The 18,743-nt window shown below is 37.3% G+C and overlaps 2 protein-coding genes across 2 annotated transcripts; one reads left to right on the top strand and one right to left on the bottom strand.

Annotated features, from left to right (window-relative positions):
• Positions 1-1,732: 1,732 nt before the first annotated feature.
• Positions 1,733-6,735, bottom strand: mmadhcb (metabolism of cobalamin associated Db). The gene is made up of 8 exons (XM_043249524.1): positions 6,626-6,735; positions 6,000-6,038; positions 5,718-5,856; positions 5,362-5,579; positions 4,741-4,849; positions 4,348-4,478; positions 3,752-3,838; positions 1,733-3,388 (listed from the first exon to the last, which is right to left on the bottom strand). The coding sequence occupies exons 2-8, from the start codon at positions 6,006-6,008 to the stop codon at positions 3,194-3,196; spliced, it is 888 nt and encodes a 295-aa protein (XP_043105459.1). The 5' UTR covers positions 6,009-6,038; positions 6,626-6,735; the 3' UTR covers positions 1,733-3,193.
• Positions 6,736-13,644: 6,909 nt separating this feature from the next.
• rnd3b (Rho family GTPase 3b) lies at positions 13,645-18,610 on the top strand. The gene is made up of 5 exons (XM_043248471.1): positions 13,645-14,028; positions 14,139-14,226; positions 16,027-16,136; positions 17,323-17,451; positions 17,860-18,610. The coding sequence occupies exons 1-5, from the start codon at positions 13,921-13,923 to the stop codon at positions 18,103-18,105; spliced, it is 681 nt and encodes a 226-aa protein (XP_043104406.1). The 5' UTR covers positions 13,645-13,920; the 3' UTR covers positions 18,106-18,610.
• The last annotated feature ends 133 nt before the right edge of the window (positions 18,611-18,743 follow it).

An 18,743-nucleotide genomic window follows, 5' to 3' on the forward strand; every position in this document is an offset into this window, starting at 1 on the left:
AAAAACCTGAGTTTGACCAGCACTGCAAGAAACACCGACAAAAGAGAGTGAGCAAGGCAGAAACAAAAAGAAAAACTGAGTTTTTACATTTTTGTTGTATATTACAGAATCTCGAAATGAATTATACATTTAATTATTTGCTCTAAAAAAAGTTTCAGCATTTGAGTTTCACCATCACCTGTTCACTGAAGTCTAATAAAGTCGATTCTGAAGATCCAGCTGTTTGCTGTTTAGCTGCAGCTGTTTAATTCATTCAATTCTAATCTGAGTCTAATTCAATGAAATTCCAGCAGAGAAAAGCCTAAAAGGATTATGAGTGAGAATACGCAGCCACACATTACGTCTGGCTTTACGCCAGCTGCTGTTCGCTTCCAAATACACAAATCGTTCGATTTTTGCAACACTAAAAAGAAACGTGGCAAATCTTTGTTAACAGGTCAACCTCAAAAAGGTATACACCTCCAGTTGTGCAGAGAAAGCTCTTCAACGGTGCGCACGAGGGTTCAGATCTCCACATGACCAAGCCAATGTAAATCTTAGCTGCTTTCTAAAAACAGGAAAGTGTTGGCAGATAACGAGTGGGAACGTTCCATTGTCTGAACAGACCTCTGACAGCAGGTTTTCCTTTGCTCTGCAGACCTGGCGCTGCTGTCACTTCACTAACAGCTCTGCACCCCCCACCCAACTCACACTGACTTTTATTCATGTGGATACACTGCAAAAAATGCTTTTTTAGCTTCGTTTTTTTTTGTTCTTGTTGTCAGCCAAAACATATAAGAATTCCTAAATCAAGAAGGATTAAAAATGATTGTCTTATCTTTATTTTTAAAAACAAAACTAATCAAACTTGCGTGAATTTTTTGCTTAGAACAAGCAAAATAACCTGCCAATGGAGTAAGCAAAATAATCTTATTTCCGAAAACAAAAATGAAAAAATCTAACTGTCTTGCTGGAAACTATGCATTTTTTTTGTATTTTTCTATACTTTTTTGTATATACTTTTATTCCTTGTGTTTTCAGTTTGTGTGTCTGAATTCTTTGTCTCTGCTTTCCTTGTCACTTATGTGTCAATACATTTTTCAGCATTACTCAAAAAATATCCCTTTTCCTAATTCTATCAATTATCTGACAGCTATCGTTGTTGATATGCACATATGTATTTACAAAAATTCCTGTCTACGTGTTTCTAAAAAAGCAAGGATCTTCAAGGAACTTCAAGGACCTTTATCAAATACATATCTATAAACCTGATATCAATTCCTGCGTTTCCTGTTCTTAGACGACGTGGGGTCGGGAGGGCGGGGGTTTGTTTGAATAATTTATTTCTCATGAAAAGCAACAAGATGGCTGTCTGACCCAGATATCTAACCCCAATTAAAAATGTATGAATCTGACTTTCTCCTGTGATTTGAATTATTCCACCAATGCAAATACTTAAGTTAAACATAAAGTTTCATAAAGGAATAGTTCATATAGTTAAACCACAAGAAAATAATTTTTTTGTATTAAACGCACATGCTGACGAAATTAAATCATTTTACCGATTTTCACCTGCCTGAAAAGTTCAGTGAGAACGCTGCTTATTTTGTTACCTTAACAATCAGCTGGAGTTATACATACAATAGTATTTATACATTAACCAAAAAAATATACATTTCTGCATTGCACATGCATGAAACTCAATGCTATGCAATTTTGAAACAATGCGTGAAGTTGAGACATGGAAACAGACTCCTCCTCACAACACAAAGTTTATTTATAAATTTAAACACCGTTCTTTCAGAATGATAAAAAGACAAGCTGACATAGTAATCATGTTGTTAATTAGTTGCTTGGCCTGACGGTTCGAGTTCAGTGAAACAGTTAAATAGTAAACTTAACCGACAAACACAGAGAAGGAAGCAAGTTTTAGCAGGACAATTACATCTAATTGATAGCCGTGTCAATCAGACAGGCACGGGGTGATGACTGCTGTCTCTAAAACACGTCACCATCCACACACTGCCCTTTGATCAACCGCATTAATGTCTTAAACGAGATCAGATGCCGGTTACTGCAGGAAGAGACAGTATATATGGATTTAATGTGCTTTTACGAACGACCGAGAAGCTATTTCATCTAACATAATGCAAAGGATTTAAATAAATGAACCTTTACGGTTTTTGTTTTGTGACTTTCCGTCAAGGAGAGATCAGCCGTAAGGGCCATTTGATTGAAAAGCACAACTCACTGACGGGCACGTACTAATGGAGAGTGAAGAACTGTCTGCAATAATGATAGTGTCAGAGTTTAAAGAAGAATGATTATAGTCCATCTGCTGTGCGTCTGAATGAATTCTAAAGACCCCCGTGAGACATTGACAACGGCAGCTGTCGGCTTTGATCGCTTCAGGCTAATAATGCCAAAAAACATCCACCGTACAGGTTAAAGACTAAAACCAGACAGTTACTGATACTCGTACGTTTTAACATTAGTTATATAATGAATAACAGAAATAATGTGTTTTTGCAGTACAATTAATTTATCAGTAGTCCACACTCCAAGCACCTGATATTGAAGAAACAGTAAGCGTCTACTTCATGCACAAGAGTATTAATAAAATGTCAGTTATACTAACTCTGCTTTAATGTGCCAAGTCTACTCACTTGAAAAGAAAGTCACTACTGAGTGATAAAGGCCTTACACAATGCTAGCTCAAGCATTCAGATTAATGGATGGTTTTACGTGAAGGTCATCAGGTCCAAACTGTTCACACGAACAATAAACCAACATTACAGCCAGTGAGACTCCTTAATTATTTATTGTGCCTATCATAAAGCTATGGAGATATCTGACAATCCTACAAATTAAACTTATAAGCTTTTAATCACTACTAACACTTTTTAATTATAACACACGGACAAAAAAATGACCAAATACACATTTGAATAGAGCAACAGTCACATTTTAGTTGCTTTGAGGTCTGTAGTAGAAGAAAGGCATCGTACAGGAAAAGAAAATTAAAGTCACGCCAAAAGTGTTTTCTGATGTACAAAAATAAATCCACATTTCCAGCAGCAGCCATTGGGCAACTTCACTAAGTGCATTATGGGATATAAGCGTGTTCTGATTGTGCTAGTCATCTCAAAAGTGAGGTTTGGTTTTGATATTAATAGTGTTCCCAAGCCGACTCAGCATCTTTAACTAATTCGCTTTAGTTCCCTTGTAGCTTCTTCATGATCTGGCTGTCGGATGGCGCCGTTGTGAAAAGCGTGCCCACAAAAACATGCGCCCCCCACATGACGTGCCGAATCACTTTACAACAGCCCAGGTCCTCGATCTGAAAACCTAAATGACGATACCTTTCATCCGTTTCAAAGAGCGTGTTGTTCGTGTATGAACCGAAGAACTGAGGAAAGAGAAATGCAATACAAATTAAATGTTTCCGATCTTTTTAGGCTGAAAAAAACTTTTTCGTTTAGGCGTTTAGACATTTAAGGGAGCCCGTTTCCACCACTGAATAAAAAGTGTAAAAAAGGTTATTGCCTTCTGCCTTTTTTTTTTTCCTCAGAATTGCGTAAAAGCTTTGAAATTCAGATTTTTTCAGAGAATATAAGTCACAATTATGTGCAAAAATAAAAATATCTCAACAGACCTCAAAATCTGTCAATTTTGAGGAAAAAAAAAAAAATGTTAGAATTGCGAGATGCAAAGTCACAATAAAAAAAGTTTTATTTAGTGGTGGGCTTCTATAGACATTTATATCGCTTACCTCAAGTCCAGACGATGGGTCTATGAAATCAGCCCAGAATCCTTCCGTTCGGAGAGCATGGCATATCTCCTTTGCACCTTCAACGAACTGCATACAACACAACTATCAGCAACTCACCATTCATTCATTCATCTGTAATGAATGGCTTTAACCAAGGAGCCTCCATTCAGTTCAGCTTACACTGTTTTGGCACATTCTTAGTTATAAATCTTTACTTTGAATGCAGCGGCTCACAAACAAACAGCAGCATGAGAATGATACAGTGCCTGCGGCGTTCCTACAGCATGGCTCCATGCCAATTAGACAGGAACTCCACAGTGATGTGAAGCAGACAGTAAATAACACGGAGAGAGCCGAAGGCATGAACTGCTGAGTCACAAAGCTCTGTCTCTCGCGCACACACACGTTCTGAAGGAGTTTCACTGAACTAAAGCTACGTCTCTTTGCCCAAGGACAATACAAAGCCAAAGAGAAGGGATAAATATTAATCAGGAGCTGTGTTGAAAGCAGCTTCAGTTAAGCATGGTGTGTACAGAAATACTATTTTATATACGATACACAACATTTATTATTATTATACATCTAGATCAACTCACTTTAGCAAGCAGCTCTTCTCTCTCCTGGTCCACTTGCTCAGTCCAGGCCGTCATGTCGTTCTGTGTTTTCTGAGTCACTGTGACCACCATCATGCCGGTTGACGGGGCCTCGGGGAACATGGACTCAAAATCTGAATTAGATGATGAAAAGGACCTACACAGATTAATAACCACAGGATAGATGGAAAAAGAAAAGACAAATACCTGCACAGTAATCACGTACTACAACTTGCCACCATTCAGTGGCTAAAATACACATGGAAATGCTACCCTCTTGTGGTCAAATTTTACATGGGCTCATTACAAATGAGTTTACCCTTCCGGCTAATAACCTCAGCAGAAAGTCACAGTCCATGTTAAATCTGATCAACTCTAAAACAACAACGCACAGACCTTTCTTTAACAATTCTGGGCAGGACTGAATGGCACACTCCACACTGGAATGATCAAAAAAGTGCTCTTCTTTATCCAAGTTCTGTTCTGTGGATGCTTTGTCACTTTCCTAAAAAAATAAATAAACACACATAGAGAAACAGATAAAGGTTTGGTTTAGAAGTACTTTTTTTAAATGAGCATTACACTGATGTATAGTTTGTTAGGATTGGACAATATTTGAAGGAAATTTACTAAATATCTTCATGATCATTTTGATCATACAATGTATTTTTATTGCTACAAATAGACCTGTGCTACTTATGACTGCTTTTGTGGTACAGAGTCACATATATTAAACAGCTAAGAAATAAGCATATTAGAATGGTTTCTGAAGGATATTGTGAGACTGACGACTGGAGTAATTGCTGATGAAAACAGAATGAATTAAAATTAAAGTTTTTTCCTGCATTTTTGGTTGGCAGACTAAACTACTCCAACTGAATCTAACTGTCCCCAAACTTTTAATTGATGTTTTGTTTAGTTCTGTTAAATGATCATTAGTCAATTAGTTGATAAAGTTATTATTTTCCTACTAAGTTATTTATTCTGTCAATTCAAATGACTCTGAAAGCATCATACATGAAGCTCGTGGATGAAATGGGCCAGGATGAAGTTGTGTCTTTCGCTGCTGGACTGAGCAGTGAGCACGTCTGGCATGGAGCTGCGGATCGGTGAGGTCCTCTGCTCCGCTGGACCCTCCAAATGACAGTCGAAACCCATGTTACCCGGCAACTGGAAACGCTTATCCTGAGGTCCGAACGGGCCCATGGTCTCATCTGGCCACACTGTCCTTTGTGCTATTCACAGAAATATCAAACACACAAAAAACATCTTGTAAAAACACAATCAACCAGAAATATAAAAGCAATTGCCGTATAATATGCCGCAATCAACTATTATACTTGATGCTGACAGGTGATTTAGCGTTCATTTACCAGTGTCAGGGGTACTGCTGTGAAAGTGTGGCTCGTCTGAGCCTGGGGCCCCGGAGAAGGTCCTGGCTCCAACGACACGATGAACTAGAACGTGAAGCCCTGGCAGGTATGACACCAGCCGAGCTCTGCTGCAGAGCACCTGATAAAACCAATCAAATGCAAACAAAAATGCGAACAAAATAGTGATGCACATGAAAACGGCGTTTCATATATGATGTTAGATTGTGATTTGTTTACATAAATTTACTTTGCAATAATACAAAGAAATAACAGTACACTCACACTGGTCATCCTGTTGGGCTTCTCTTGTTTACGGTGTACCTGTGGGTGGATAAAAATAAATAAATAAATAAATAAAAGAGATGCAGATGTTAATCGGTCACCTCACAAGAAAACTCGGATGGTTGTTCAAATCATCGTTTAGAGAAGAGCTAAACAGCCCAGTAAAGGCGCTTTGAAGATAACGCTAGTTTTGTAAGAGCATCGCGAAATATTTCGTTTTATTGCTGAGGACCGACCAATAACAACATCATTGTTAGAAACACGCAAGGTTTAATAAAGCAGTCGTTTAATAAAGCAGCTGTCGTATTTTTAAATAAGAGAAACATAGAGGTCAGAATAAAGGCACAATAAAGCAACAAAGCTACACTAAAAAGAACGATAATTATATTACACAACACTAATTCATTCGTCTAAAAAATCTGACAAATGTAACAAAAGATTAAATATAAGTAAACATTTAACAGCACATTTCTTGATATTTATGTACGTCTCACTAGCCCAGTGCCTAAACTAAGTTGATGTTACATTTAATAATCACTCGAAAAATTCATTATTTTCGCATTATTTGGACCTATATTTGTGGACAGTAAGTAGCGATATTCAAAAGTCAATACATTTATGATTACCTGAATTTTGTGAGATTGACGTAAGCTGTTAGCTTGCTAAAAGCTAGTCTTGTTTAACCTTTGATTACGTAACGACGGCAGCGTGTAAAGGACAAACACAAGAACGTCCGAGAAGTTCCTTACAGGTACACTAGATGTCAGCAGAACACAGAAAACATTTCTTGGGACTCGAGGCTTGGGTTCCACTCAAGAGTGTAACGGGAATTAGTAATCAGCTAGTCACTCTCTTTAACAACAAAAAACAACAAAAAAAGAAAAATGGATGATATCAGCATAAATCCTTATCATTTTAAGTAACTTTACCATTGAAGACCAGCAATAATAATGTTAATTTTGGTTACATAATAAAGACAGTATACATGCCAAAGCCGAGCTACTATGGGAGGAACTGGGCCGTGATGTCCATAAGAAGTGTCCAGTGTCAATCATCTTGGAGTAATATTTATATTGTCTATATATATATTTAACAGCAGATCATCCCAGATCCTGCAGAGCTGTAATAGCTGCTAATGGATATTTTGATGAATCGAAAATTTAAGTATTTTCTATGTATAAATTGTTGATGTAATAAAATATATTTTTGCAGTTTATGTTGTCCCTTATCAGTGCAAAATTATCACAAATTAAAATGTGTTCATGCCAACATTTTGGTGTATTGTTGCTGTTGTTTGGTGGGTTTTTTTGTAAATAACAGTAATATTTCTCAATATTTCGTATTTCTCAAGCAAGCAATGACAGCACAGTAAATATTAAAATTTGTGTTCAAACACCCATTGCAAATATTAGAACTTATATAAGGCATTATGTGTGTGTTTTTTTTTTCTTAGTGACTGGAGGTATAACAGCATCAGTGTTTAAAGCAATCTATCTTACTCTATTTTCTTCTGTGCACCATACTAGACCTCATTACTTTCAGCTGTGAAGAAAACTTGACATTTGAAAACCAAACAAATTTATATAGTTTTTTCCATTTCTTCCAAGCACGTAAGACCAGCCAGAGAATGTGATTTATATAGTCTATTAAAACTGTCTTGGCATTTCTTCCTTTATTCTGCTAAAGCCAGCTTGAGAATATGAAAGGAGAATATGGCTTTTCTGAAGTACAGCAAGCTTTACATACAATGACAATAAGAAAACGGTGATTTAGTATTGCATCTTTCACAGTTGCATTTATAGCAAGTGTAGGCTGCGCAATAAACCGAAGAACTGCTAAATAGCAACTGTTTTCTGATTACTTTTACACATAAGGTAAACATAAGCAAACAAAATAGCGCCCCACCGTAAGGACATTTTTATGGTCTTCCCGTTGGGTCCTTTTAAATCAGTCACGTCTTCATACATCATGGGTCAGTTGTGATATGTACCAAAAGTAAAAACAGCAACATTCCCCAGTTCTCTAAAGGACAGAAGGCTTTTGTTGAGGCCTATTAAGGCTTTTGCTGCCTTGCATGCTCTTCTGAAACACTGAGGACGTTTCAGGTCACCCTGAAGCACTGAATTGCATTACCAGGCACTGTTTGTCATTCCTATCAATGAGCATGTGGCTAATGAACGTCTAAAAGCCGTCCTAAAGCTAAAGGGTTTTGCCTCAACAAAGGCACAGTTAAAAACTGCAGCACTGCACTTACTCCAATGAGGTGTAATGGAATTACAGTAGCTTCAGGTTTTTCCCCCAATGGTCTTTTAGTGGCACTTGGCCACTTGGCTGCCTTATTTCTCACGATAAAAGCACAAAATATGTCCTAAGATGCCTTGTCCTTTCAGTGCCAAATGCGTGCGCTCAGGAAACCCTGTTGAAAAACCAGCGTATGGTTAGTTGTGTTTTAGAGCATGGCTGCTGGTATGAGCTGGATTAAGCTGGTCATGTGCTGGTCCTAAGATGGTCCTGAGCAGGAGCTAGATGCTTAGGACCAATACCAGTGTAAACCAGCACCCGTGCTTCAAAACATACCCTTATTCAACAGGTAATTGTTATGAAATTTACATTAACATTAAAATGTGTTTTTTTGTTGTAAGTTCATGATAACAAAAGCATTAATATAACTGAATCGAACCCTACTGTGAAGCATTTACATGTGGTCAAACACGTTTTCAAATATGCAAAATTGTTCACTACGTCCATTTCTTAAAACGATAAATATCTGTCAGCTATGATTTAGTCTTTTTTCTTGGAAAGAAAGTTTCGTCTTCTGTAAAACTCCAGTCATAAATCATTCTCCACATGTGACAGCGCAAGATTCTGTACCTGACAGCTTCTCAGTTTGGCTACATCAACACTGGATTGAAGAGAAATCTGTTTCTGTTAGATATAAAATGACAGAGATATAAAAAGACAGAGCCATTCTGCAATGTGTCAGGATTTCCTCTGAAATATAAATTTGTATGAGGTCATTCTTTTTGTATATATGAGTTTGGCTAGGCCTCTTACAGTGAAGATCCCTCTTATCTTCATCTATGCCCCAGTGACTTTCTATCCAGAGAACTGTGTGCTTCCAGCATTTTTTTGCAACAATTTGAGGAGGAGTTGGAGGGCACTTTCAGTTCCAGCGTTACAATGGGTCTCATTCACGGATAATTGCGTGGATTAATCATATTTAAATGCACAGGAAAACATCTGTCTGTAAGATGGTGTTTAGTTGAACTGTACATTTTGTAATGGATTAACCACCCGTCTCCTCATACTCATATTGGAGGAGGAAATCTCATTGGGAATAAATAAATGAATATGTAAAATAAATAAATAAATACCTTCAATGTGAAAAATGAGTATAATTTAGTAATACTTTAACATTTTCTCTACAAATGATGACTGATACAGTACTGTAACACAAGAGAGAGTGTGTATGCTGTGTGACAGATGCGTGAAAGTAGATGCGATTTCAGTTACCCATATAAGCAGTATGAGCTTTTCCCTGTATATTATCATAAGGCATTCTGGTAAGAACGAACAAAAAATCCTATTAAAATATACAGAACAACTGTTAACAGGATGAACACTATAAATACTGTTTTTAAAGAAATAGTTCACACAAAAATTAAAAACTCTTTCATCAGTAGTTTCAAACCCGTATGTTCCGATCTTCTGTTGTACACAAAAAAATGCAGTGAAAGTCAGTGGCTGCCATCTGTTTGGTTATCAGTATTCAAAATATCTTCTTTTGTGTTCAACAGAAAAAAACATCATGTATACGTTTGAGAAAACATATGAGTAAATGGCATTTTTTTCTTTCTTTCCTTTTTGGCTTTACTATTCCACAATTAAATTTCCAGTACAACTAGCAATCAATAATTATCCTTTGACTCCTTTTGATTGTTGCTTTGAATCACCGAGAATGCATTATTTCATTGCTCATTTATTGTAAGGACTGTAGTGGTGTTTGAAAAGTGATCCAAGTTGTCTTTCCTGAAGAACGTGTGACTGAAGAACTGGGAATTTGCCATCTTTACGAGCAGTGGAGAAGACACATGCATGGGCTGTATGCACAAATTATGAGAAACTGTTCATCTCTGGGGTTTCAAAGACAAAACATGCTGAGTTACAACAAGCTACAGCATGCTATCGTTTCCTGTATCACTAGATGAACCGGTCGGCTCGGAGATACCTGCCTTCTGTGAATTTCATCATACTACCAGCCGGAGTTCATGAGATGATTTTAGACTTGTTTTCTGATGTGTGATAGATGTGCTATCTTACCGCAAATCAAATTGAAAGCTTTCACCTTTTCAATGCTTCCTTCAACCCTCTAACACTTAACTTACAGTGATAGTGCCATATGAGAAAAATGTTAAACATTTCAGTTGTGACTGAGGAATGTGAAAAAGTATTTTAGAAATGTTTTATATAAATATATTAAAAGAATAAAATATTTGCTGATTGACACATATGCTCCTTTTAATATGTATTTCTGCACGGTTCAGGATTCACCCATATTTTCTAGGAATATAAGTACATTTTATCCAATGAATGTTACATTTGAATATGTTGTATGCAGAAGATAATGTTTTAGATACAGGGCAGATGGTTCTCTATATATATCTTGATGCTTAAAATAAACTTCACACCAAGCACATGGAATGCTAAAGTTGAAACGGTTTTCGCCTCATTTTTAAGAAAAACAAATGGTTGTCAGATATATTAAAACTGTATATACAGTACATATACTAATATATTTCAGTATAACATGTTACAAAAGTATAATTACATTGAGATAATATGTCATATATGTTTTCAACCTGTTGCACACTGAATGAAAACGTATGTATCACACTTCTATGTACCGCAAGTGTTTATATTTTTTCTTTGGTTATGTTTAATCTTGCCTGGAGCACAAATCTGGGAGAGCGATTGGTGCACCCTAAAAAAAAAAGAAAGAAAAACATACATGATGACCCTGGGCTTTGCCACAAAATATCACTCATATTCTCTCACGAAACGGTCAAAACCTAAAAATACCCCCTTCTCCTAGACTGTCCGTGCACTATGCTGTAGTTATTTTAGTTTGTTTCGTGTCTCTACGGTGGGAACAAACGATTTCTGGAAAATTTCCTCCATCTCAGAGCCTTTCCCTCCTCACTGGCTCAATCCAAAATCGAAGAGCTCTTTTATCAGGTGAAGAGCTGCCTTGTAACAGAAGAGGCCCATGCCTGTTTAACTTTCACATTCCTCAGACTCGCACAGTTTGTTATTCTATATTCCGGTGGTCCAGCGGGGGTTGCGAATAACTTCTTCGGAAAATGGCGTTATCAGATCCATATGTTTCCACACACAGCGAACGACCGCTACCTCTTAGATTTTTCGGTTCTGTTTAAAGCGCATGTGGTATTTCTGCTCAGTCAGCACAAAGCCACACCAGCTGGGGCCAATAGGGTTACTAGGGACAGAAAAGGAAATGACACAAACATGCAGACAGTGATGCTGACAGACATGAATACAGATACTCTTCATCACATGGGAACATGCTAGCAGTCCTGTTTCAGCATGCAATGCTCGGAGCTGTATTTAACAAAATAAAAACAAGCATTGCGCCGATAACGGTTTCCTTGAAGACAAAGAACCATATCTTCAACTACTCGGTCGGAAGGTTGGTAAAATCACAAGCTGAAGTGGAAAAATAATCATCAAGTGCTTCCATATGTGATCAGTATTCCTGAAAGCGTTTCACAAGTGTTTATCACGATTTGTAAATGATCCAGGAAGGAGACAGTTCTTGTTGGTAGACTGTGAGGATGTGGTATTCATTCAGTCATGGAGCAGCTTCTTGCTCTGGCTGTTCTCCAACGCGAGAACATTCCTGCTCTGGGTTGTGCTCCTAAACTGCTGCTGACACAGAAAAAACAGGAGGGTCCTCGCTAATATTTTCAGTGCATAATAATAATAATGATTCAAAAAAGTAAAGCTTAGTCTGATGTGTAAATTCAGGGTTTTGTTTTGTGGTATGTGAGATCATGAGAAACACGTTTTGTTTTCTTCAGATGATCAGATTTACAAAAAGAACAGTATAAATGAATACGTGCAAATGAAAAAGGAAGCATGCTTTCATTGTTTCTGCTTATTGTGATCATGTTTTACACCAGAGCAGAAACACAAAACACATGATTCATGTGATTTTTGTTTTTTTGTAAAGACGCAGGCGTGGGGAGCCAACAATGTTGCGAAACTGTTGAGAAAAGAGGACAAACCAACCACAAGACATTCTTCCCACATTTCATCAAAAGCTTACCCTCCCTACAAGTCCCTTAATAGCTGTTTTCCCTTAAAATATCTTGCATATTGACCTCGCAGTGATTACCCTTTTGGACAAACGGTACTTTAGAAGCGCAGCTTCTTCTCTTCAGCATTTTCTGAGGGTCTGTTGATGAATATCTTGATAGACTAAGGTCAATTCAGATTTTGCTAAAAAGAAAAATCTAGAACAGGCTTATTTTACCTGCCTTGGTTCTTCCATAAATTCTATAGTATTTAAAATTTAGACTAGACTAATTAATATTATTACATTTCAATATAGAAAGTTACTTGGGAAACAAAGAAGCCTTGAAAGTAATAGTTTACCCCAAAATGAAAATTCCGTCAATAATAACTCACCCTCATGTCGTTCCAACACCATTAGATCACAAATTTATATTATTTTGATGAAATCTGAGTGCTCTCAAGGCACAGTAGTTAAGAACACTAATAAAATGGTCCATGTTACCTACTTTTTGTGAGCAAAGAAAACTAAAATAATGACTTTACTCAGTGATTTCTTGTCTTCTGGAACAGTTCGTGGACTACAACGCATGCCCATGCCCACTGCTTGCAAACAAGTCTATGTCAGAGCACCGTGCACATGTGTCATGGTACTCTTGATAATGGAGGTGGATGGTGACGCATTGGGGAAAACAATTGTTAAATAAAGTGTTTTTTTGTTGTTCTTCTTCTTTTTGCATGCAAAAAAGACTTTTCATTGCTTAATAAAATAAGATGCCACAGATGCCACACTGACTATTTTAACAAGGTCCTCATGTTTCTGGTCCTAGGAAACTTTTCAGTTAGCTTGCCGTCTATGGAGGGTCAGAGAGCTCTTAGCCTTTAACTGTGAGTGAATGAACGCATGCATGAATAACTGAATGAACGAACAAATAAACACCAAATTACCCCAAAATATTAAGCAACGCAATTTTCATCATTGATAATAAAATTATTAATTAATATTAATATTGATAATATTTTTAATTGTGATAATATTTCACAATACGATTGATTTTTTTTTTTTATCAAATAAAAGTTACAGCCTGTATCTTTTATGGACCACGCGGATAGTGTAACTAACAGTTTTTCGTTTAAAAGTTTAATCTTTAGGCAACTGGCTTGTTCTGATCACATCCCGGTCGTACGTTAAGTCTATTACTACCTCTGTGTTCTTCTACGTTAGTGACAACTCTGAAGAAAAGCGCGTATCTTCTTTCTCGAGTTGGAGCTCGCAGGAATGTGAGCTGACGCGAGGCGAGGGGCGGTCTCGCGCTGGTCTCGCGCTGCGCTCATCACACAAGTATGTGGATGTTTCACAGAGTCCAGAGCGACGCTTTTACTTCTCAGAGCAGCGGACAGAGGATGCGCCTCACGCCTGCACGGAGAGCCGAGGTCCAGCTTTAAACGTAACTCGCCCTCATCACAACCCGGAGAGCGCTGACCGCGAGCTTTTTGAACAGAGAGGACCGGAGTATTTCTCTCATGCGCTAACATGGACAGTCCGCGGGCTCGAGGTCAACCGGTTGATTTTCAGCGCCAGTGAACGAAGATGAGGTTCAGTTAGTCCATGATGGATCACCATCACGATCTGAAATGTAAAATAGTTGTGGTCGGGGACACTCAGTGTGGGAAGACGTCTTTGCTAAATGTTTTTGCCAAAGACTCCTTTCCAGAGGTTTGTAGAGAAAAGTCACGGTTACGAGCATAATTTTTTAATGCAATGGGTGCAGACTTACGTTACGTTTCCTATAATTAAATATCAAACTTTTGCTTTTTCTCTCACAGAACTATGTTCCTACAGTGTTTGAGAACTACACAGCCAGTTTTGAGGTGGACACATTGAGAGTTGAGCTCAGTCTTTGGGATACTTCAGGTAAGAGGAGGAAAAGCCATTTGATGTAGTTCATTTAATGCCTATGGGGACATAAAATTAGCCTCCATCGTATGCCTCCACACATGTATTCGTTATAGAAGCTGCAATGCATCTTTTTGAGGTTTTGGGCTTTGTGGGCTATGTGACGGAGTTTTCTAAAGGCCACGGACCTCCTCCCATTTCTGGTGGACCGGGACTGGGTGAGGACCACAGAGATTTTTAGAGTTACGTGATTCATCTGTAGGCGAATGAAATTCATAAGTAAAAATCGTGTATATGTGGGATGATGAGGTCGAAGAAGCCCGAGCAGTTAAGCGAAGGAGCGAACATTTGAAACAATTTTCATATTTTATTAACAAAGCCATAAAGCAATGTTTATAGGGTCATCTTGAATTATGCAGTTCAGTTAAACAGATTAGCACAAGCTCTTCGTGTTGCACATATATCTCCCTCGTTTTGTAAATCGTGCTTTTAAGAAATGGAGAATGCATTTTTGTGAAAGAAATCTTTTGGTTTGGTTCTGTAAGCTTTATTTTTAAGAGGGTAAAGTGAACCGGCCCAGTCCATTTGATTCAGACTCACCACAGATTGCCAATGATGTTCTTACAGCAGACTCACTCTTGTCTCCCACACTTCTAGAATGACTCAGATGAAATGTTGTTAATGTTAGGTAATACTATCCTCAAAATAAACTACAGATATGTAGGTAGTATGTGATCGTAGCACGATTTTCTTACAACACAGCTGTTTATATATTTTGAAATCTGTTTATGTAAGAAATCCGAATCTTCTTTTCCCTCCTTCGTCTATGTTTTTGTGAGCAACCCTTGAAGCCGCTCACCATCGTTTTATCATATTGGCCAGACATTTTAAAATGAGACCTTTAAATATTTCAGTAATGATGGCTAATGATCTGAGGTTTGAACTCATTTCAAGCCCTACAAACTTTCTAGAGCAGATTCAACACTCACCTCCCAGAATAGCACTGTAACCTAATTTACTGGGCTTGAATCATGAATACATGTGCTGTCCTCCTATAGCGGGACAGTGACTTGCACAGGGACCCCCACACGAAATCAACCAGTATCGGCTGAACACAATGTCCTTACAAGATTTTACTCACAGTGACATGCTCAATACATAAATAGATAAGGAAAAATATTGTTTACTTTTCACTTTTAGTTATTAGACTTTAATCAAAACAATTGTACGGTAAAACGACAGCCGTGTTTGTAATTTACGTGGATGTGCAAAATGCACGCTATAAATTAATGTGAAAGAAAAGAAAAAGATTATGATGATTTTCCAGGACAGATGTTCGTGGATTCTGACACAAAATGCATTGTGTAGCCTCGTCTGCCAGAATCTTTTATTTATTGTTTTTGTTTAATGTATAATTGATTCTTTTAAAACCCCTAAAACCCCAAAAAATGATTTTGGTAATTTAATTAGAGTTTAAACTGAATATAACTTCTAACTTATTAGATATAAAATAAATAATTTAAATTATTAAAATGATAAAATCACATTTTTTCGAACTAAACTTAAAATAAAAAAGACAAATACTAAAGCTATACTAAAAAGGAATAAACGTATAAAAAATTGTATAAAAGCTGCTAAAGAGTTTTGAATTTTGATTTTGAATATAAGTTCAGCATATGGAATGAATCTAATATCAATATTCAAGCTGTGCTGATTGTTAAACGTATTATTTTTTTCAATTTTTGTTCTGTTATTGTACAGATTAATTTTGTTTATGTTAAGTTCTAATTTATTTAGTGTTTCTGCGTCTGTTTGCAGGGTCTCCATACTATGACAACGTGCGCCCCCTTTCTTACCCAGACGCTGATGCAGTTCTCATCTGTTTTGATATCGGTCGACCGGAGACTCTGGAGAACGTGCTAAGAAAGGTATAAGCTGATTTTAAAGACATTTGTTCATCGATGCTGCATTTTTATAAACTGCTGTAGCTCTGAATTGTGTCTGGGATGATCTCACAAGCCCCGTCTTTGTAGCAATGAGAACAAAAGCCCAGACATCTGAGAGAAGAGTCCAGTGAATGAGAGGGAGAATGTGTGGGAGGGCTTTAAACCTTCGAGGGGGGAGAACCACGACCAGCAAGAGCTTGTTTATGTTGAGTCTCAGAATCAGAGAGCCTTTGTGCCACACAATGCTTCGTAACCTCTGATGTCACTGGGAGACAAGAGGTTTTGAGAGAGGAAGAATTAGCCGTTTTGGTGTTGGAGCGGACTGTAGAGATCTGTGCCGACTCTGTGCTGCCGTCTTCAGGATCGATCCTCGGACTGCAGTCACTGTACTGTATGCAAGGGTTCTCCACTGGCTAGAAGGAAACATTAAATGTGTGTTAGTATCAGGTCGTGTCACGGAGACAATCTGATCTTTATGGGTGCAGAGATAACAAACATGGTCTAGAAGCCCTGGATGTCATATAAACAGTGGAGAAAGGAATTTGTGGGGCCTGTCATTTTACAAATAAACAGCTCAATCCAGTACTATAGAGAAAATTATTTGGAGAAATTTATAATTATATTATGGTCTTAACATTTTTTAGGGTAACACTTAGTTTGACTGATATTATTTATTTTGGCAAGTAGGCTATTTATTTCAATTTCCATTTTATTTCCATTTATTTCAATTTCCAACAGTAAGCAACTTCGCAAACATGGCAGTCATTAGAATATTAATACACTGTTTGCTTAATATCTACTAATACACTACTTTGATCGCTCCAGAACATACAACATACACTGACTATGAGAAACTTTGCAAGTACATGGCAACTCATATTACTAACCAAAAAACATATATCCAAACACAGTTTTGTATTTAGTTTGCTTAGGTTAGATTTTCACTTGCTATTTTAATGCTTCATCTTAAACTTATTTAAAGTTAGTTGCCAAGGACAAATTTTCATTTTCAGTTCAAAAAGTCCATCTATATATAGATGTTTGAATGAATATTTATACCTTATATTTAGTTCTGGTTCTTTAGTTCTAGTTAACAGTTATATATCAAATATATAATGTATAATTTTGTTATTGTCAGCAATCTAACACTACGTTTTGAATCCTTTAGTGGAAGGGAGAAATCGAAGAATTCTGTCCCAATACAAAAGTACTTTTGGTGGGATGCAAGTCAGACCTGCGTGCAGACTTGGCCACATTCGTGCAGCTGTCCAATGATATTCCTTCATCGTACGACCAGGTGAGTAAAGAATATTTTAATCCTTTAATTAAAAAAAGTAGAATCATCTTGTACTAAAAGTATGCAATTAGACCCTTAGCGTAGTATTTAAAGCATCATAGTATTAGTAGTAGCTTAAGTGTGTTTAACCAAGGACCTCTTGGCACTATTTTAAACCTGGGCCATAATAACATGCATCATAGCATATTCATATACTTATACTTTAAGATCCTTAGCTTGCAAGCCATCAAAACGAATCATTATTGTTGACCACAATCATACCCATTTGGCTAAACTTTAGCTTCTAAATTAGCTTAGCTCATACTCGTTTTCTAAAATGAACGTTAAATCAAACATCGATTAGCAGATCTCCTGCTGATGACCTCTGCAGTGTTGAAGCATACAGTCATTTTTGACGATTCGCTTTAGGGCTCAAACATGGCCAAGCTGATCTCGGCTCCTTACATCGAGTGCTCAGCGCAGCAGTCGGAGAACAGCGTGAGGGATATTTTTCACATAGCCACACTGGCCTGCATCAGCAAAAGCAACAAGAATGTGAAGCGCATCAAGTCCGGTAGAGCCACCAAGAGGACTTCACATGTATCTAACAGACCTGCGTTGGACTCAGTGTCACGTCTGCACAAGACCAAGGCTAAAACCTGCACAGTCATGTGATTTCAGAAGCCATTTCATCTGCATGCATTCCTTCTCCTATCAGGATTCTTTCTAAAACTCCACTGAGGAATTCAGGGGACACGAACTGAAGGAAGATATTTTGCACTTCACTATATTCACAGTATGTGTGACCGAGTCAGTGAAATGTATTGATGATAATGGAGTCCGTTCTCCCCATTTAAAAGAAAAACCTCAGAATAAAACACCTAAAGCAGGGAAAATGTTCCTATGTACTGCCAAATAAGCACTTATAACTTGTAGAAGCTGTCCAAAGAAGATTTCCTGTAGATTTTCTTCTGTTATAATATTTTATTACAACATATCCCAGTTCATGGACGTAACTAATGTAATTAACGCATGGTCAGCGCTGCTAACCGTAGTCCTGTACAATCAGACCTGACTGCACCAAAAAGTGTCAAATAATGTAACAGATATACATTGTAGGTATTTTTTTTCTATGCAAGATATTAATACAAGGAAATAAATTACGCGTACCTGTTGAAAACTGTTGTTAGCTCGCATCATTATATGTAAACACCATCAAGCATAAACAAGTTGTGAAGTCCTTTAAGCATGCATTTTTTTAGGGTTTGCCTGTATTCTTTCTTTAAAGTAACTTAAAGTGATAGTTCACCCAA

Source organism: Puntigrus tetrazona, chromosome 9 (genome assembly GCF_018831695.1).
Source record: "Puntigrus tetrazona isolate hp1 chromosome 9, ASM1883169v1, whole genome shotgun sequence".
Classification (NCBI taxonomy): Eukaryota; Metazoa; Chordata; class Actinopteri; order Cypriniformes; family Cyprinidae; genus Puntigrus; species Puntigrus tetrazona.